Source organism: Callithrix jacchus, chromosome 2 (genome assembly GCF_049354715.1).
Source record: "Callithrix jacchus isolate 240 chromosome 2, calJac240_pri, whole genome shotgun sequence".
NCBI classification, from domain to species: Eukaryota; Metazoa; Chordata; class Mammalia; order Primates; family Cebidae; genus Callithrix; species Callithrix jacchus.
This window is the reverse complement of record NC_133503.1, coordinates 48526188-48547323: the sequence shown is the minus strand read 5'-3', so window position 1 is coordinate 48547323 and position 21136 is coordinate 48526188. Positions and strand designations below refer to the sequence as shown.

Sequence of the window (21136 nt, the reverse complement as noted above, 5' to 3'; positions counted from 1 at the left end):
CATTAGGCATAGAAAAATCCTTTTGTTGGCTGGGTGCAGTGGCTCACACCAGCACTTTGGGAGGCCAAGGCGGGCGGATCACAAGGTCAGAAGTTTGAGACCAGCCTGACCAAAAGGATGAAACCCCATCTCTGCTAGGGATACCGAATTAGCAGGGTGTGGTGGCACACGCTTGCAATCCCAGCTACTTGGAAGGCTGAGGCAGGAGAATTGCTAGAACCTGGGAAGTGAAGGTTGCAGTGAGCTGAGATTGCACCACTGTACTCTAGCCTGGGTGACAGCGTGAGACTCCATCTCAAAAAAAAAAAAAAAAATCCTTTTGCTTTATTATCTTATTTGTTCTGATTTTTAAAAAAACTCAATGAGGTTTTATGTTTCTCCATTTTCCAGGTGAAAAATCTGAGACTCAGGTTTGAGATGGGATTTGCTTAAAGCCAGAAAGCAGAGAAGTCAGAAGCAGGTCCCTCTGGTTCCAGAACCACTGCTCTCTATGGGTTCCTGCCTCAGCCAAGCAGCAGCCCCTGCCCATCGCAGCTCCATGCTTCTGGGTTGGCTATCAGGCTCATTAGTCCCACGGCCAAGCAGGCTCCCAGGTACCGCCCGCCTGCAGCCTTTTTTGCCTGCCTGCACGCTGCCCTTACTCCTCCAGTCTGAGTCACTGCGAAATACAGCACAGAGGACAAGAACACAGGCTTGTGACTCAGACGGCTTGAGTCTGAATCTTGGCCCCAGCGCCTCCCTGTTGGGTGACCTTGAAGCAGTTATAGAAGCCCTCTCAGCTTCAGTTCTTCGTCTATGAAATAGGGATAACCAATTTAGCCATTTGTGAGGATTAAATTTAAAAATGCATGTCGGCTGGGCGCGGTGGCTCACGCCTATAATCCCAGCACTTTGGGAGGCCGAGGCGGGTGGACCATGAAGTCAAGAGATCGAGACTATCGTGGTCAACAAGGTGAAACCCCGTCCCTACTAAAAATACAAAAATTAGCTGGGCATGGTGGTGCGCGCCTGTAGTCCCAGCTACTTGGGAGGCTGTGGCAGGAGAATTGCCTGAACCCAGGAGGCGGAGGTTGCGGTGAGGCAAGATCGTGCCATTGCACTCCAGCCTGGGTAACAAGAGCGAAACTCCCTCTCAAAAAAAAAAAAATGCATGTCAATGCTTAGCCCAGGAACTGCTCTGTAAATATTTGCTCTATTTTTCTATGTAACCTCTTGGAGCCTCAGCTTCCTCATCTATAAAATAGGGATAAGCAGCAGATACACCCTGTGAAGCTCAAACAGGATAACGGAAAGGGAAATGACCTGCGTCTTTAAAGGGTGACCTAATTAGAGTATGATCATCCCTTTTGCAACAGAATTAGTAGACTTTCCCCACCTGAAGAGCTGAGAGTGCCTGGAAGGTACTGCGGTATTCAGGATTTGTGTTGTTAACCCAGCTTAAAGGGCTTTCTGTTGCTGGGTGTTTGGTACAGGTCTGGAGAAGGCTGATTAGCAGCTCACCAGGTTTACCAGATACTGAGCTCAGCCAGGTAGCTGAGCAGGAGCCAGTTAACCAATTAAGTTTCTGAGTGGGCAGGAAAAGCCAGCCCTGAACCTGGCCCAAAAGTGAGAAGAGAAATAGGGGGCGGTTTCTAGAGAAGTTCTCAACTCTTCCCAGGCAGTTCTATGAATGCAGGCCCAGCCCAAACACCTCTGAGCTGGGCAGGAGAGAAGGGAGGGCAGGGAAGCTCTGGCTTGGGGGATGTGTTTCAACATGAAGAGAACCTGGGAAGCTGCCTACTAAATGGAGATTGAGTGCTTCAGCTCACAGCAAAGCAAGGCTGAAGCCAAACCTTTGACACTGGACCACTGCAGGGCAGAAGCTACTCCTGGGGAAGAAGGGAGCCAGAAAGAGAGGCTCAGCAAGGTCGGCAGAATACAGCTATGACTGACGGATCCCGGCTTCAACAGCAAGTAAGGGCTTGTTGGAGAAATCGCTGCGGACCTCACTTTGAGGAACAAAAAATTGAGGGCTTCTTAACATTAGTTTGCGGGGAGCCCACAAACCCCCTAAAATTGAATGCCCAATTAGATGTGTATGCACATTTTAATGGGAAGATGAGCCTTTGCTTTAATCATGTTTTCAAACAGTTAAGAACCCTTGTTGTAGATGTATAAATATAAAGCTAAATTCTTTCTTAATTTTTATTTAACAAAAAAAAATTTTTTTTGCTAGTCCCTTTAGAAGGGAAAAAGAGGTATCTTGACAAGACCTGAATTCTACCCTCAGTGTACGATTCTCTAGCAATGTTATCATCATCACCTAGGAACTTGTTAGAAATGCCAATCCCTGCCCCCACCCCACCCCAGACCTACAGATCAGACACCTGGGGGTGGGCCAGCCAGTGGAGGCCCAACAAATCCACAGCAGATTTGGCAGCTGGGTTCTGGCCCAAGAGCAGCATCTAGTGGCCACTCAGCTTCACCTCAACACAGGGCTGGGGATGACACTGACCCACCTCAAGCCTTCCCCAGAATCAGGACCCACTGTTATCAGACAGTACCCCCCGAATCTGCCAAACCTCCATTCTTTCTGCCCAGCTCCCCAGCTCACTTTCAGACTGGCTCCTTCTCCAGTCTCGTTCAGTGAGCAAGGATGATATGAGCAAGTGAGCTCCTGACTCATCATCCCTACAGTGAAGTCACCGTCCTTCGAGGGGCAGCTGACAGCTGAAAGCCACAGCAGAACTCAGCAGGCCCCAGAAACCTTATCAACGCTTTATATCCAGGTATTTTTCAGAGCACAGATTAGAATCACACTAATCTTTCTTTAGATGTAAATATCCCTAGAATTAAAACTGTTGGGGCATGTGTATGTTTGCACAAAAACTTATCCATTTTACAAATATAAAAGCAGAAAACACAGATGAGTAAGGGACAAGTTCCTTTAGACATAAGCCCACAAATAGCCAGGAAGTGGGTTTTCTTTCTTTCTGGAGGCCAGGAGATTTGGTACATTTCCCATTTCACAGACCAGGCTTTGCCTGCCTCCAGGATTCACTCACAACTGCGCCAGAAGACCACCTGTGACCAGGACACGGGCCACACAGGGAGATGCAGTCTCAGTTTCAGAGCAAGTTTCCTGGGGGGTCTCCCTCCTGGGGCTCCTCCCTCCCCTGGCTCCCAGGGAACTGGGGTCCTCCACTGCCCACTGCCTCTCCTGTGGCCCCCTGTTCATACCTGAAGTTCTTTCGAGTGGCTGGTGACCAGGAGTGGCAGGATGAGGAGCCAGAGCTTGAGCGGCTGCGGGAACAGAGCTGCCTGCTGGCCTTGCTTGGTGGGCTCTGGTAGGGGCAGTGGTCAGAGCAAGTGGGGCTGACTCCTGAGTCCTCTTCTTCATTGTCCTCCGCCTCCTCCTCCCTATCCTCATTTTCCTCTTCTGGGAGGAAGCTGCTCTCACCACTGCTACTGCTGCTGTCTTCAAAGACAGTGTCATACTCAGGGCTCTTGCAGGAGGCCAGGTCTTCCTCCTCCAGGGCGGTCTCCAGCAGCCCAAAGTGTTTGGTGAGGCTGGCACGGATCTCGTGGTCTCTGAGCAGCATGCTGTCCTTGGATGGGGCGCCCGCATCACAGCTTCTGTCTTCCTCCCTGCCAGCAGCCTGCGCCTCAGCCTGAGGGGTATCCTGCTGGGGCCAGTCCTCAAGGTGAACCCCAGACGGCTCCCAGGACCTCAGCACCTTCCTCTGCAGGATGCCCTCCGGTCGGAGCACCTGGCAGTAGTCATGGTCTCCAAAGGAACAGGAGAAGGGACGCTTCTGGCCAGGCTGCGAGGCTGGCTGGGCTGGGGTGTGCCGCAGGTGGGAAAGGAGCTCACTCCGCTCCGGGTGCTTCTTTGGCAGCTTGTGGGCAGCCCCTGGGGTGGCCTTGAGTGAGAGGGCCTCAGGGGAGGGGAGGTTGAGAGCTGTTTCTTTGCCCAGGCTGTGCTTGATGTCCGGCTTGAAAGGGTCCTCCTCTGTGGGCTTGTATGGTGGTGTGGTGGGCGGGGTGAGTCCTGCCCAAGGAAGAGGAGAAAGGTAAGATGAAGACAGATCACTTCTCTGAGGGACACTAAAACCCTAAGTTTAGGGCCAAGTATGGTGGCTCACACCTATAATCCCAGCATTTTGGGAGGCCGAAGTGGGTGAATCACTTGAGGTCAGGAGCTCAAGATGAGCCTGGCCAACATGGCAAATTCCTGTCTCTACTAAAAATTCCAAAAAATTAGTTAGGCATGTTTGGTGCATGCCTATAATCCCAGCTAGTTGGGAGGCTGAAACATGAGAATTGCTTGAACCCAGGAGGAGGAGGTTGCAGTGAGCCAAGATCATGCCACTGCACTCCAGCCTGGGCAACATAGCGAGACTATGTCTCAAAAAAAAGACCCTGGTTAAAAAAAATAATAATAAAATAAAATAAATAAATAAATAAATAAATAAAAAAGACCCTGGTTTGGAATGGCAAATCAATGGCCATGTGCCCTTACTCCCCCATCCCAGTGGATGGCAGGCATCACTAACTGATCATTGCACTGCTGGCTGAGGCTGGAGGTAGCCTGGGAAGCCTTGGATTTTTGGAGTTGGTATGTGATGAAATCCATTTGCCATTCCTTCTGTGACCTACTAGTGGCAGCTGGAGCCTCCAAGTCATCCAAGATATCTCTTCCTGATCTACATCCAACCATTCAACAAACCCTCCCATTTAAGGCTCTCATATGCCTCTGGCATTTCCCATGATGGACAGGGGGCAGGCACTGCAGATACAACTGCCCACCTGGGCTGGGTGCAGTGGCTCATGCCTATAATCCTGGTTCATCCCCAGTAAGTCTCCTTTATGGTACCTACTGCAATTTGTAATGATCTTCCTTTTCTGTTTGCTTTCTGACCGCCTGTAACACAAGCCCCGCAAAGGCAGACCTCTTGCGCACTGTTCATTACGTGGCAGCTTGCCATGAATGACAAAAAACTCAGAGATGCACGGGTGTTTTCCTGAAGGCACGTGCCAGTGGAAGCCCCCTGGCTCACCTGCTGTGCCACAGAGCTCCACCGTCAAGGTCTGCTCAAAGCTCTTCTTGCCAAAAGTAGGGTCGCTGGTGGAGGCAGGGAGGACAGAAAGGAAAGCAGCAAGTCAGCAGTAGTCATCCACCTCCCCGTGCGCAAAAGGGTCACAAAGAGTGCCGACGGGCCCTGGTTCCGCTGCCCATGGAAATGGAGCCTGAGGTGCATTTGCTGTGGGAACCCCCATCCTGGCGGTTAGAGGAATTCAAGCTGCACAGCTCTTTTAGGAGACATGGGCAAGGCTCACTGAAGGGTGAACAGAGGACAAGTGTTGTCAGCCTCCTTATTTTACAGAGGGAGCGACTGAGGCCCAGGAGGAGGAAGGGACTTGCTGAAAGCCACAGGGCCCTGTCAGAAAATAATTCTTTTCAGGGTCCCCAAGAGGACAGGTTGTGAAATGGCCTGAGTCCTTTCCTCTGGCCTGTAAAAGTCAGTTTCTAAAACCCAACTCCCTTCTAAAGGAGCCCAGCTCCTGAGGGTCCCAGATGACAATCAGGGCAGGGGGTGTGGGGCCAGGGCAGGGGGTGTGGGGCCAGGGCCAGGCATGGGGGCTGATGAACTCCCCCCATCACCCCCAACACATACACCCAACAAGACAAAACCTCATGGAATAATACACCAATAGTTTCTAAAAATCTACCTTTGTGACAAGGCCAGCATGAGGCACCTGGGAGAGTCTGAAAAGAAGACAAAGAGAAATAAGATTCCCCAACATGGCATCACCAGCAGATGCTTCCCCTCAGGAGGAGACCCCAGGCCTCCACTGGTGCCAAGCATAGCTGCCCTTTGGGCAGGTGACCAAACGCCTCTGCACTTTCAGGGAAGGGCAGAACAATACAAATCCACCTTCCATCCCAGGTCTCAGCTGGGGGATCTACTTGATTTTGCAGAAAGTACAAACGGGTGCAAGGGTGACCCCTTCTGGTACATGCAGCACTCCACTGCTGTGGGCTCCGGGTACAGACTGCCCTGCATAGGGCTCATCACTAAGTAGCTCTGTGCCTGAGTTTCTGCATCAAAACATGGAGACAATGACAGTACCTACCAGAGAGGCTTCTTGTGAGGACTCAATAGGGACAATCTGTGTTAATCTGAGACCAGTGCCAGCACGGTAAGTAAGCAATGGATAACTGTTAGTTATCATTACTGCTCTTAGCAGTGTTTAAGACTCTAGCTGCATTGTGGAGCTGAATTTATAGACTCATGCTTCTGTCACATTATCCCCAGTGAGTCTTCTTTACGGTACCTACTGCAATTTGGAATTATCTTCCTTTTCTGCTTACTTTGGACTGCCTGCTTAATTTGTTAAGTGGCACCTGGCCCATGCATGATGAAAACTCACAGCTGCATGGATGTTCTTCTGAAGATCCGCTCCAACTAGCCAAAGAAAAGCTGAAAGCCAGAGGGGAAGGGACTTGTCCAACCCCACAGAACACAGGGCTCCTGGCTCCCAGTGCAGAAGGGGCATGCTGCACCCCATCCCTGCCCCCTCCTTGCAGACCACCAACTCTGACTACCTCTGGGAGGGAGCGGCGGGCAGCTGGGGTCCTCATCCGTGTCCCCACACCCACTCTCACAGGGGCTCTCCAGGGCAGGGATCTGGGGTCCCCGTAGGAGATGCTGGTCTTGGCCACTGTCCTCATCCGTGGGGCTGCCCAGCTCCCGCTCTATGTCATAGGCCTTGGGAGCCAGGCGCAGCGAGGGCAGAGCACCCTGGGGCTCCGTGGGGGCCAGTGGCTCATCAGCAAATGTCAGCCAGGGGCCCAGCTCAGGGTTCAGTCTCCGAGAACGCCGCACGGGGCACACGGAGCTCTCTGGCTTCCTCCCCAGCTTCGTCCATGGCAGGCCTCGGCCTGGTCTTTTCCTGCCCCACTCCTCCTCTTCCTCCTCCTCTTTTTCTTCTTCCTCTTCCTCCTCCTCTTCTTCCTCGTCTTCCTCCTCCTCCGGCTGTAGCCTGCTAGGCCGGTGGACCTCCCCTTTCACCTCCAGCCGCAGTGGGCGCAGGCTTGGTCTGGGCCCAGTGCTCTTGGGTGAAGCTGCAATCCTCACCTCCTCCACTGAGGATGGGTGACCAGGGGAGGCCTGGCTGTCTTTGGGGGACCTGGGCCTTGACCGAGGTGTGAGGGAGGCATAGACAGGCGTGGCCAGACGGTAGGGTTTGCTGACATCACAGAGCACGTCTTGAGCCAGAAGTTCCCTCAAAATGGAGAACTCAGCCCAGGAGGCTTTGGAGGGGTGCCGGGGCCGGGATCTGACCTGCTGGGAGGGGTTGCTGCAGGGCTTGGGGGCTGGCTCAGGGGCCTGTGGGGGCAGCTTCCTTTGAGGGAGGCAGTAGGTGTGCATGTAGCGAATGAGTTGCACCATCGCCTGCATGTCTTCCTGGGAAAACTGGGCACCGGGGTCTGCCCTGCCCGGCACTAGGGAGTCCCGGGGAGAGGCTGGAGCTGGCTGGGGGCTCGGGCAGTCCTCACCCGGCTCCTCATCCTCCTTGGCAGGGAGCCGGGGACTCTGGAGGCGTAGTGGCTGCAGACCTCTATCTTGCAGGCAGGACGGCGCCGAGGTGAGGTGCTTATGCAGTTCTGTGCAACTCCGGCTCTGAGACTGCGTGGCGAGAGCCTTCTTGTCTTGGGTGCTGTCCACCTAGAGGGAGAGAGGCCAGAGTGAGGAAGGGGGCCCAAACACTCCTGCATGCCTCAGCCGCATGGCCACTGGCCAGCACAGTATGTCTCACCTGGATCATGGGAACAGCCAAGTTTCCTTCATTCCGTCCCTAGCCTCCCACACAGAGCTGGGCACCTGGCCACGCTCAGTGGATGAGGAATGACCAGCCTCCTAACAGCTCTGAGTCATGGAATTTCACCCTTCCGCATCCTTCCAGATTCACTGACAAAGCCCCACTCTGACCATTGCACCCCACTGCTCCATATCCTTCAACCAAAAGCCAGGCAGTAGATTCATGGTAGCCTGGGGCTGCAGGAAGGACTCCTGCAAATGAGCACTGGGGAATTCTTCTGGGATGATGGAGTTTTTTTGTTTTTGTTTTTGAGACAGAATCTCACTCTGCGCCTAGGCTGGAGTAAAATGGTGCGATGTTGGCTCACTGCAACCTCCACTTCCCAGGTTTAAGTGATTCTCCTGCCTCAGCCTCCCGAGTAGCTGGGATTACAGGCATGTGCCACCACACCCAAGTAATTTTCTGCATTTTTTAGGAAAGACAGGGTTTCACCATGTTGGCCAGGCCAGTCTGGAACTCCTGAGCTCAAGTAATCCACTCGCCTCAGCCTCCCAAAGTGCTAGGATTACAGGCATAAGCTACTGTGCCTGGCCTGAATGATAGATATGTTCTAAAGCTGGATAATGGTCCTAACTGCATGGCTGTTAAGTTTACTAAAAATTATAGAATTGTATTTTACAATAGGTGGCTTTTATGTATGTAAATTGCACCTCAATGAAGTCTAAAAAAACAAAAAGTCGGTAGCTCCTAGTGCCCACAGGATAAAGGGGAGGCTCCCTGGCTGGGGATATGAGGTCCTTTACACTCACACCAGCCAGTCTCTCTCCAGTCTTATTCGTCCCACTTGTCCACAGCGGGGCTTTCCTGCCAGTGGGACTCATCATTTTGCTGGGACTTTCTAGCAATGGCTGTAGGATGTGTCTTACCTCTCTGGGGAGCTTCCTAGGCTCCCAGAGGGCAAAGGGCTGGCTCACAATGGGGCTTGGCTGCTGCCCCCTCAACAGAGTGAGGCACGAGAGGGTGGACCTTTGTTTTGGGGGGGTCAGCCAGGACAAATAGGGAGGGAGCATAGGGACTCATCCCCCAGAGGAGCCCCGGCAAGGGAGAGGCTATCTGAGAGGAAGCTGCTATCTGAGAGGAAGCTGATTCTGCCTCTGAGGATGTAGGATTACATGCAACAGTCCCCAAGAGGAGGGTGCAGGACCCAGGAGAGGAAGGGTCGTGTGTAGCCTTTGGGGGACAGGACCCCTTGGAAACCACCCATTACACCTCTCTTTGTTAGAGCTGGAAGATGAGGCTTAAAGAGGAAAAGGGGTGTTCTTTGACCCTGGATGTCCATGACAGAGCCTTAAACTCTCCAATGGCTCCCTGAGGTGGGGAAAAAAATCCCAACTATTTACTGTGGCCTCTGCAGCCAGGCTGTCCTGTGTTTTGGTCTGTCACACCATTAGAACACAATCCTCCAGAGGCTGGCCATGCTTTCCTCATCCTGGCTCTGACCTGCATTAACACCTACCAGTGTCTGCAACACTGAAGTGTGAGAAAGTCCAGGGCTCCTTCTGGAACCCCAAACTGGGCTGGATCTCCAGAAGCAGTGCCCAGGACACCAGCTACAAGGACTGTGGGATGAGTGGGAAGAGATATTGGTAGTTGACTGAACTTGCTATTCTCCACTAGAGCTGGAGGCTACGGGCCCAGCAGGCACCTGGGGCAGATTTGGGGGCATGTGAAGAAATACCTTGACACAAGGCCGTTGACTTTTAGATCTGAGGCCTGCCTGGCGCCAGGCGGTCCCTTCCTTCTGGGTGTCAGAGCTTGATGTTGGGTAGGATGTGGCCAGGAGGAGCTTCTGTAGCTGAGGGAAAAGCAGAGAGGACAGGAGCCGGGGCTGAGCCATAGCCAGAGGACGTGGACTGCATGGCCAGCCCCTCAGGACTGACTTTGGGCATCACAGGGCCACAGGGAGAACACAGGGTGGGCATTCCATGACCTGGGATGATGGTCCCAAGATACTAGGTGCAGATGGCAGACTGTCTAACAATCCCGAACACACATAAGCATCCCAATAACATACAAATCCTTTTCAGAGTTAATAACCTCTGAGAATAGCTATAACTTTGAAAAACTCAAGCAGGTCCTGGGTAATGTCTGTCCATTTTACTGGTAAAATACTATTATACAGTTTCATTGGGACATTCTGTGCACATGTACACACACACACACCCACACATACACTCTGGAAGGTTAGGTACCAAAATGATTCTCTTTGTAGGATTCTAGCTGGCTCCCTTTTTGTTCTTTTTATTTATTCATATTACCTTTAAAAATTGGTTTCTTAAATTAAACAAGGTAATACTTGTAAATGGTTTTTAAAAATAGACACATCACAAATACTAAGGGGCAGACAATTAAAAGCAAGTCTCTCTCTTGCTCAAAGTCTCTTTCTCCCTCCTAGAGGCAACTCCACTAACTGCTTTCTGGTGAATCCATCATGGGGTGGGCTTTGATTGTACAAGAATATATATGTAGCTATTACCTCTAACCCACCCTGTTTTGTTTTGTTTTGAGACACAGTCTCTGTCACCCAGGCTGGAGATCATTCAGTGGCATGATCTCAGCTCACTGCAACCTCCACCTCCCAGGTTCAAGCAATTCTCCTGCTTCAGCCTCCCGAGTAGCTGGGATTACAGGAGTGCACCACCATACTCAACCAATTTTTGTATTTTGAGTAGCGACGGGGTTTCACCATGTTGTTCAGGCTGGTCTCAAACTCCTGACCTCAAGTGATCTGCCCGCCTCAGCCCCCAAAGTGCTGGGATTGCGGGCGTGAGCCACCGCACCCGGCGCTACCCTGTTGTTTTTACACAAGTGGAAGACTACACTTAAGCTTGTTTGACTTTTTCTTTTTCCAACTAACTTTTTTCTAAACAAATTGTAAAAGCTCTTCTGCTTCTGCACCCTGAGGGCAGGTACACAGTGTATCTAAGCTTAGAGAGTAGGAAGTTGAATGCTTCTGGATTTTCCACTGGAGATCCTAGCCAAGCTTGAGAACAAACTGAGAACCATCATGAGACTTTAGTACAGCACGGAGAATTTCCGTGGGGAACGTGCCACCCGAAGTCACTCCAGCAAGGAATGCCAGAAGCCCAGGAGCCAGAGAAAAGGCCACGCCACACTCGAGGAGGCACAGGATCCTGGCCGCTCCACCTACACTCCAAACAAGCACTGACATGTTTCTGACTTTTTCGATAGGAAAGGATCCAAGACTGGAGGAAAGAGACCTCATTCTAGCCAGGCACTGTGAGAGCCTTGATTCCTCCATTGGTATAATGAGCGGGGGCAGGTAGACCACATGACTGGATTGAAACCTTTTTTTTTTTTTGACTCTAAAGATGACACAAGTTGCTGACCTCAGAAAATCATACAAACACACAGAGGTCCACGGGTCCTTTTAAGTCCATTGGTGGACTCTCTGGGATCCATGGCCCAACCTGGGGGGTCCAGATGACTTCTCAGGGATTTTTTTTTTTTTTTTTTTTTTTTGAGATGGAGTCTTGCTCTGTCACTCAGGCTAGTGTGCAGTGGCATGATCTCGGCTCACTGCAACCTCCACCTCCAGGGTTCAAATGATTCTCCTGCCTCAGCCTCCTGAGTAGCTGGGATTACAGGCACCCACCACTGTGCCTAGCTAATTTTTGTATTTTTAGTAGAGATGGGGTTTCGCTATCTTGGACAGGCTGGTCTTGAACTCCTGACCTGGTGATCCACCCACCTCAGCCTCCCAAAGTGCTGGGATTATGGGCATGAGCCACTGCGTCCGGCCCTCAGGACCTTGTTTTGTTTTGAGATGGAGTTTCTCTCCTGTTGCCCAGGCTGGAGTGCAATGGCGCAATCTCAGCTCACTGCAAACTCCGCCTTCCGGGTTCAAGTGATGCTCCTGCGTCAGCCTCCCATTTCTGTTTTTTAAAGAGATGGGGTCTTGCTCTGTCACTCAGGCTTGAATAGTGTCATAATCCCAGCTCACTGCAGCCTCACACTCCTGAGTTTAGGCAATCCTCCTACCGCAGCCTCCAGAGTAGCAGGGACTACAGACATGCACCACCATACCGTGCTCATTTTAAAACAATTTTTGTAGAGATGGATCTTGCTATGTTTCCCAGGCTGGTCTCAAACTCCTGGCTTCAAGGGATCCTCCCACTCAGCCTCCCAAAGTGTTGGGAATACAGGTATGAGCCACTGTGCCCAGCCCCTCAGGGCCTTTCTAGGTCTCGTCGGTATGCAGAGAGTCTGTCTCCTGGGTGCCTTGCACAATGCCTGAAACAGAGGCACTCAGTAAGCATGTGGGGAATGAAGGCCATCTAAGGCATGGGAGGAAAACAACCTTTGACCAGCAGGGGTCGCGCTTTGCCTCTTTAAGTTGGGTCCCTCACCAAAGGCCCTGTGCAGAAATAGCACTCCAATGCTTGTTACTACTAATGGCTGTACCAGAAGTATTACTTAGTTCACATTTACCGAGCAACTCTATGTGCCAGGCACTGTTCTAAGTGCTTTATGTGTATCATCTGCCGTATTCCTCTTAATAGCCTTTGACATAGGCACTATGATTAACCCCACTTTATAGATCAGACAGGTGAGTCTTAGACAGGTTCAGCATGTGTGCCTAATGGACATACAAGTACTAAATGGCAAGACTGGGATTCGACCCTAGGCACTTTGATTCTAGTCTGAAAGGAAGCAGGACCCCCTCTCAGCAGAAGCTATAATGTGGGACTGAACATATTCTGTGCCCAGCATGGTGGGTGCTTCACGCTGCTTTGGGGAAGTTGATGCAGTGGGAGGGAAGGAAAAGTGTCCTGGACTAGGAGTGAATACCTGAGTTCTAGTCTTTGCTGGCACACTTGCTGTGTGACCAGTGGAGATACCCTACCCACTCTGGGCCACAGTTTTCTCAAAGTTGGGCTTGAGGGTCACCAAGGGCCTTTTTAGCTCAAACTCCCCATGAACTTAGAGCCCTCCAAGCTCCAACAGGCTCTGATTTTCTTTTCTTTTTTTTAAGTTTTTCTGAGACGGAGTCTCACTCTGTCGCCCAGGCTAGAGTGCAGTGGTACGAACTCAGCTCACTGCAACCTACGCCTCCTGGGTTCAAGCGATTCTCTTGCCTCAGCCTCCCGAGTATTACAGGCACCCGCCACCCTGCCTGGCTAATTTTTTTTTTGTATCTTTAGTAGAGACAGAGTTTCAACATGTTGGCCAGGCTGGCTTGAACTCCTGACCTCGTGATCCACTTACCTGCACCTTGAAAAGTGCTGGGATTACAGGCATGCGACACCACACCCACCCTGGATTTTGATTTTCTAGCTGAGTCCTGCCAGTCTCCAGGAGCCACAGAACCAAAGGGAGGAGCCCAAGACAGGCTGAGCAAAGCTGGACTTCTCACTCCAGGACAGCTCGGCTTTGGGTGCTCTCAGCCTGGATTGAGAGTGACTACTTCCAGTAACTTCTGAGTTGCAGACTCCTTTGAAAATCTGATAAAAGCTGCGATCTTCTCCCTAGAAAGCTGCTATTCCATGTGCACATTTCCACATTCCACACACACCTGCACAGCATTTAACTTCTGCTGGTGGAAGTGAAAACCAGTCCAACCTCTTTGGAGGGCAATCTGGAAGTATCTGCTTAAACTGGAAAATCACAGATCCACAGACCCAGGAATTTCATTTCTGAGAATTTGTCCACTTACATGTCACAAAGGCTTGTATAAGAACAGTTACTGCACCACTGCTTGTAACGAGGAACGAGTTGAAACAACATAAATTCCTAACGGGGGAACCACTCCATCCCTACCAAGGGACATTACACTGCCAACAAAAAGAATGAAACAGAGCTCTACATGCTCATCTGGAAGAGCTTCCAAGACACACAGTTAACTATGAACACCAGGTGCAGAGCCATGTCTAATGTAGACACCCTTCTGTAGCAAAATCTTTTAAAGGTAGAAGAGGAAAGTCACGTAACAGATCAGTAACCGTGGTTACCTCTGGGACAAGAAAAAGCAACAGAGAGAGGGCTAAGGAAGTTTTGCTTTTAACTGTCCACTTTTACTATCTGGATTTTTATCATGTGTGCAATCTTCAGGAAAATGTTTTGCATATAATTTCAAGAATCTAACACATAACTAGGTCAATCCCTAAAATACCAAAAAGTGTACAGAATGCAGGTGAGGCCTCTGTCGTTAGTTCCTCTGTCTAGGTGAGAAAGGTTAAGCCCAGAGGGTCTCCCACCTTCAGCCCAGGCTCTCTGCTGTGATCCATATTGCCGGTGATGCATGGGGTCCCCTGCAGGGCTGGAGTGGATTGCTCTGCACCCCATGCTCTGACAACCAGACACCTAATCCCAGGCTGCAACCATCACTTCTGCTGGAAATAGGTTCTCACCAGTGAGAGCTCGTCCACCTCAGGGGCTGGGGCCATGGGCTTCTCCGGGGCAGGGCTAGGGGGCACAGACGATGGGGCAGGCGAAACTGAGGTGCATGATAGAGCATCTCCACCATCCAGGGCTGAGAAGGCAGCCAGACCCACGTCATCTTCAGGGATGTCATCCAGGGTCTTGGTGAGCTCTGCCAGGAGGGCCTCATTCTCACTGTCAATCTGGAGTGAGGAGGGTGGAAGGACCAGAAAGGCAGATGGGGAGATGGTTAGTCACCACTTTGGACTCAGCCTCCACGGTGGACACCAGTTCTGCCCAGCCAGCTAGGCCACCATCACCCTCCTGCCATACCCTCCCCTCTGCCCTCCCCCCCATCAGAGCTGCTCAGTATTCCTGGCATAGCAGATGCCCAATAAATGTGTTATTGACTCTAAGAATCCCAGAATTTTATGAGCAGGCAGGAGGTGATAATGGAAAGAGCCCTGCCTGGGAGTTCCAGTCTTCGCTCTGCTGCTTATCAGTGTGTGACCTGGGCACAGGACTGCCCACCTGAGTGGTGCCTGCCTCCCCCATCAAGGACAGAGGCTGGCCTACCACACTGGTAGGAGCAACCCACTGCAGCCCCTCGGACCCTGGGGTCCAGGAAGTGTGAAGGCTGGAAGCTCTAGGGTTCAACCATGACAATAATAACCACAGCAGTGATGAGGCAGCTATCACTTCTCTGTGGATTCCCAGAGTTTACTCTCCTCATTCACTCATGGGGAGGTAGCAAGTATGGTGATTAGACACTCGGGCTCTGGAGCTGGGGCTGGACCACAGATTCCACACTTACCAACTGTGGGTCCTTAGGCACGTTAGTTTCTCATCTATCAAGTGGGATAACACACAGCACATATTTCCTAAGGTTATTGCTGAGGACTAGAGGAGTTAACATAGGTAAGATGCTTAGAAAACGGTGCCTGGCACCAAATAATCACTTGCTACTGTGATGACCATGAGTGACTACTACCACTACCACTGCTCGTGCTGCTACTGCTACACGATTCCTGCCATGATGATGACAATGATGATGGTGGTGGTGGTGGTGGCAGTAATTGCCCCCTGCACTCTTTGCTCCCTTCCTTCCTTCCTTCCCCTGCCTCGTGGCTATGCTGTGCCTGGCTTCATGCTGGACGCTGGTGATAAGCAGCACATGTATTCTGACATGCCCCGCCCCCATGGAGCTTACCCTACAGTGGAGGATGCGGCGAAACTAACAAACAAACAAGATCATTTCGGAGCGTGAGAAAGGCTAGGAAGAAAATAAAAGGAAGCCATGATGGAGAAAAAGAATGTGGTGAGGACTTACAGGCTATTGAGGGTGGTCCCAGATGTCTTCTCTGGGAAGCTGATACTTAAAGGTAGTCTTGAAAGATACCAGGCAGGTAAAGCATTAAGGAGGGGAGACTCAGGAAGAGGGAAACCCCAATCAAAGGCCAGGTGCACAGCGCTTGGCTGAAGAGAGGAGTAGAAAGGCTCTGACAGGCTCAGGGAGACCTCACAGCAAACCCGCCCAGGGGCGCACGATTCTGATCTCCATTTTGCAGTTGAGGACACAGAGGCTCCTGGAAGCTCAATTTGTCAGGGTCACATAGCAAATAAAGTCCAGAGCCAGGACTTGGACAGCAAGAGTGCCCCATGCACAGATGAACCATACAGAGGGTCAGCGTTCACACCCGCAGCCCACAGGTCCCCACGCCCAGAGGCCTGGCACGGAGAGCATGTGGCTTCTAGGTGAGGCACTGAGTGCCTCATTTAGTAAGGCCTGGTCCCCAGGCTGTTGTGGCAGAAGGCACATTCTGTCACATGAGGCCTCCTCCAGCACTCTTTCCCATCCCAGGTCAGGCTGTTTATCCTTTCTTCAGGAAGTTCATCTGAAATACACATCTCGTGACGGCCTTTTGGCTGCACTAAATCTGTTCCAGGCCTTACAGCCGAAGCAGCAGCTGAGTAGTTCGAAGGGGGGACACAGGGAGAGAACAAACACATTTGTAATTTTTAGAACAGAGCTAAGAATAAAAGAAAGGTCAAAAGAAGATTTTTGGTTGGGCCTGACTCAGGCCCTGGGGACGGAGGTCAGAGGGTAGATCAGGGCCCAAGGACTCTGGCTTTAGAATGCAGGGGGGGCTCATTGGCTGCCCCACCCTCTACCCACAAGTCAACTTCAACCCTCAGGCCAGACTCCCAACCCTGTGTTCTCAGAACCAGCCTGATGGGGAGTTAAGATCCTGGAATTTGGGACTCAATGACCATTCTTGGGGTTCTGACATCAAAACAGTGATCTTAGGCAAGTCATTTCCCTCCTCTATGCCTTGCTCCTTTTCCTGTGAAATGGGAAGGCATGATCCCTGGCCAGCCTCCCTCCCTGGGCTCCCAGAAGGCCAACTCTGGAAGCAGTAATGAGAGTACTTTGCAGAGTACTCAGGTCCCTAAACTCAGTGTCTGGGACATGGGAGGCACCACGGCAAATTTACTGAATCAAAGAATAAATGAACCAAACAGTGAACAATGGCGGGAGACTGAGTTCAGTGTCTCGAAGACCAGATTCTAGAGGGAAGTGATTCAGGGATGACATCATCAGCACTGCATGAACTGAGAATTCGCACTCTTTCCCAGGGAGAGTACCAAGGGCCCAGAGATATTGTGAATTATCACAAATATCAGCACTGTAAGGGCTCTCAGGAAATCACGTAGTGAAGAGAGATTTCAAACCCATGGTGCAATGCTACTGCTCCCCTGTATTGCTAACTGCTGATTCCTTCCATGCCAGCATTTTTCCTAATGCAGGGCTTCAGCTGGCATTCACAAAGAAACTTATCTGCCATTATTTTTGGGGGTGGTGGTGGCAGGGGAGGAATAAAGTAAGCCCCAGGAAAGAGACTTTTCAAGGTAACATAGTGAATCAGGGGTAAGACTAAGGACTAGAACCCAGGACTTAAGAGAGCCAACACTGACTTAGTGCCAGCCATGGTGCTGAAATGAGTCCAAAATGGCAAGAACCTCAAGAAGTACCCATCAAGTTGGGTAAAAGCAAAAAGTCTCCCCTTTTCGCCACCCGTCCCCACCTCACCCCTCTGAAATAGCCAGGTGGGACTGGAGGCCCTGAGCCGGGCTGGGAGAAGCGGCCATCCTTGCCTACGCTGGCCACTGCTTCCTCCAGCCATCCAATCCAGGGAGCTGTGCCACCCCTCTCCTCTTCCCCAGGCCCATTAGCTTGGCTCTCCCTGCTCAGCATAGAAACAGAGTGCAAATTAATGGAGAGTTAATCAGCTGAGGAAGGGATATTAATAGACTCAGCCCCACCCCCAGTCTTCCTGAGCTGATCTCAAGCAGGAGGAAAAGGAGCCTTCAAGAAATCTGAGGGAAAAGGCTTCATTCTGAGGACCTAGAGTGGCCTGAAGAAATGTCACAGTACAGAATGTAGGCTACCAGGGCAGAAAGAATATTCAGAGATCTCTACTATCCAAGGGGGCTTAAATTGAGGTTCAAGAAACCCAGGAAATTGGCCATCCCCCTTCCATTTTTCTGGAAGTAGGTCCAGACCCAGTGACTCTCCTCCTGCAGCCTCAACAGATTGACTTGTCCGTGTTCCTTCCTCACTCTTCACATGGGGAAACTGAGGCCCAACCAAAGGGAGCTACTCACCCAAGGACACAAGGCCACATGGCAAATTGTTGCAAAACAACCAAACACTTGCCTTATTCTAGCAGTTTCTACTAAGGGCCTGTCATGCCCCAGCCTCAAGGACTCTGGGACACACAGAGAAATGGAAGGCAACGTCCCTGTCCCTGAGGAGGTGTCAACCCTTGCAGAGTAGCTTGCTCTCTACTCTCCCAGTTTGTTCCCATAACAGTGGTGCCAGAGCTTGGCACCAGCAGCAAGGTTCCGTGATTCCCATTGGTTCCATGAAGAAACTGTCCAAGTCAGTGCCAGAAGGAGGACTAGAACCTATGGCTCCTAGATCCCAGCTCAAGGTTTTTGGAATGGGTCAGTTCAATCAGTTCCTTCATTCAACACCTATGAATTGAGTCTTTACAATGTGCAAGGGCCCCAGAGATGAATAAAGCACTGTTTGTCCCCAAAGACCTTGCAGTCTGAAGGACACACATGAGTGCATGAGATGGGAGCCCATGAGAGGGACTGAGTGACCAATTGCCTTAGGAGGAGGCAACATGGAGCTCAGTGTCGAAGGATGTATTCAGTGGATAACTATTAAGCCCTGATAAAGTGCCAGGCACTGTGCAGCGCCCTGGGAATATAATGCACAATGCAGACACAACCCACATTCAGGCTGCAGTCACATGCACAGAGGGTGCATCGGTGAGCAATGGATAGAGCCAGCCTAGTGTGCAGCCCTAGGCTGAGAAGAGAAAAGAAAGAGGCTGAGAAGGCAGAGCTTGGTGAGCTGTGAGGACTGTCTTCCTTGAAGGGCTGGGGCCACACCAAGCTTACTTGTGTCTGACAGCATTAGCAGGACCTCATCAGAAGCTTGCTAGTGGGTCTGGCCATTCTCTGAGTAGGTTGGGGGCCTATACAGTCTGGGGTGGGGATGGTCTCCAGGGAGCATCCAAACCCCTTTTATTCACGAGCTCTCTGCAACCTAAAAGCATTTTCTGGAAGCTGGCCCCTAAGAGGAAAGGTGCAATATAGCAAAGGAATTATCCCCATTGTTCAGGCAAGAAAATGGAGGTCTCTGGTTGGAGCCAGAACTACAGTTTGGTCCTGCTAATTCCTCACAGGGCTGGCAAAGGGATTCAGTGTAGTGGTGAGGGGTATAGGTTCCTAGATTCCAGTCTTTGCCTGGATCCTTACTAGCTGTGTGACCCTGGATGAGTTACTCAACCTTCCTGAGCTTCCTTTCCCTTGTCCATAAAACTGATTATTAGGAGCACACAGCGTATAGCTTATCTTCCTCAGAGAGGCCTTTCCCAACCACTCAGTCCACAGTCCCTTCTCTAGTTCCTTTTTGCCTTACCACAAGTGACTACTGTTTGTTCACATGTTTGCAGACTGTAAAGTCCTCCGATGAACACAGTGCCTGACACGTAGGGGGCTCGACAAATCTTTCTAGAAGGATGATCAAATCCCTTGGAAAGGACGCTCGTGGCACACCATGTTGGTGTTCGGCACACACTGTTTCCATCGTTATTATTATTATATTGCCAGATACACACAGGGAGCTCTGGCTTCTGCCCCCAATCTTTATGAGGGAGAAAATTCCAAGAAAAGAATCGTGAATCTGAATGTGTCCATTACCCAGCTAAACACAGCCAATCTAATTTCATCTATTACCCTCTAGGCCGCACACTCCCACCCACACATGCAAATCCATGCAGAGCTTGCTTTCTTCTGAAGCAAACCCCACACATCATATTATTCTGTAAGAGGCCTTCTTACAGGAAATGCCAGCCATTACACGCCCCTGAGGCTGGGTGCTAGAGCACACAGGGCTGGGAGAGGCACATGCATAGTGGTTCTTGGCACTGCCTCTTATTAAAGAACCTCTAGGCTCCAACTGAAAAAGGGAGATAATTGTATTTACAACTGAGAGTTGTTAAGACATTTAAATGAATTAATATACACAAGCAGGGACAGCCCTCCCACAGAACAGTTGCTCAATAAATGCCAGTCATCTCATTATGGTTTCATCATGGTCATAAAGTCCTGGCTCTGGAGGCAAGAAGACTGGGTTTGAATCCAGTTCAGCTACTGACTAGGTTAACTGCCCTAAGCACGTGACTTAACTTTCTAAGCCTCATTTTCCTTATCTGTAAAATGGGAAAATACTGTAACCTGTCTTGCAGGGTGGGGAGGAGGATTTGATAAGATAATGTAGGGAACAGAGGACTTGGACCCCTGTGGCACACAAAGGGGCTTGGTTCTGCCCAGCAGGCCTATAGAGCAGTGCATCTCACCCTCACTTTCCAGAGTCGATACAGCAAGGGCCAGGTGAAGCATGTGAGCTGCGCCAAATCAGGGGCTGATCCAGCACAAGAAATCGGGGCCCAACAGCTTTGGTGGGTGAGGGGACTTCTCTGCATGAGCAAGTACAAGAGAAAGCGGAGCAGGGCACAGCTGGGATTTTGAGGGCAGAGAGGCTGGCAGCGTGGAAAGAGGGGAGACTGGAGAGGGCATACCTGGAAGAGCTCGGAGTCATCGGGGCTGTACTGGTTGGGTTCAGTCTCTGAGTTCTCTGGGCACCACTGCAGCTCCCCAAAGCAGGTGGCCGAGTCAAAGTCGCTGGCATCCAGCTGGGAGAGGTCGAGTTCTGGAAAGTCAGCATAGAGTTGCTCCTCCCCGGACCCTCCACCCTGAGACAGGAAGGAAAGAAGTGGATCAGAGCTGAGGCTGGCAGGACCCAAGCAGGGGCTCTCTCACTCATGGATGCAGCCAATCTGGACCTGTGGCCAAGGCCAGATTTTGCCAAATGATCAAGAATGGAAAGATCAGCTCCACCCCTTGCAATGGTTGAATCTTCTGGTAGCTAAGCTAGGCCCCAAAGTACAAACCCCACTGCCGCTCTCTCCTCTGCACTCCTACACATCCCTCAAGGCCCTGCCCACATACATCTCTGTCCTCTTACCAGAATTGTTTTGTTGAAAACTTTATTAGAGCCTGTAAATAGAGGAGCTACTCCTTTACATATATGTCCCCACTTATAACTGGACTTCTTGAAGCTAACAATTCCTCTATATTAATAATGAAACAATAGCAATAATGACTGACACTATTGTGTGATTACTAGGTTCTAGAGAAGCACTCAACCATGTTCCCAGGGATTTTACGGGAATATATGTAATGTCAAAAATTACATATATGATGGAACAGCACCAATCGGTAGACAGTATGTACATAAAGCCATAAAACA

At 50.9% G+C, this 21136-nt stretch overlaps 1 protein-coding gene across 6 annotated transcripts in view; it reads right to left on the bottom strand.

The window, feature by feature from the left end:
- The window catches only part of PPARGC1B (PPARG coactivator 1 beta), a 122661-nt gene that overhangs the window by 15218 nt on the left and 86307 nt on the right, over positions 1-21136 (bottom strand). For 2 of the 6 annotated variants that reach the window (XR_013531508.1, XM_002744360.6), the window contains exons 2-8: positions 20406-20579; positions 14238-14450; positions 9545-9661; positions 6590-7712; positions 5713-5749; positions 5040-5104; positions 3220-4030 (exon numbers count right to left, since the gene is read on the bottom strand). Coding sequence is in view for 4 of the 6 variants with exons in the window: in XM_002744360.6 (XP_002744406.1) it covers positions 3220-4030; positions 5040-5104; positions 5713-5749; positions 6590-7712; positions 9545-9661; positions 14238-14450; positions 20406-20579 (2540 nt within the window). In the remaining 2 variants the exon portion in view is untranslated. The remainder of the gene's footprint in view (positions 1-3219; positions 4031-5039; positions 5105-5712; positions 5750-6589; positions 7713-9544; positions 9662-14237; positions 14451-20405; positions 20580-21136) is intronic. The other 4 variants (XR_013531510.1, XM_002744361.6, XM_035288347.3 and 1 more) reach the window with 3 other exon arrangements.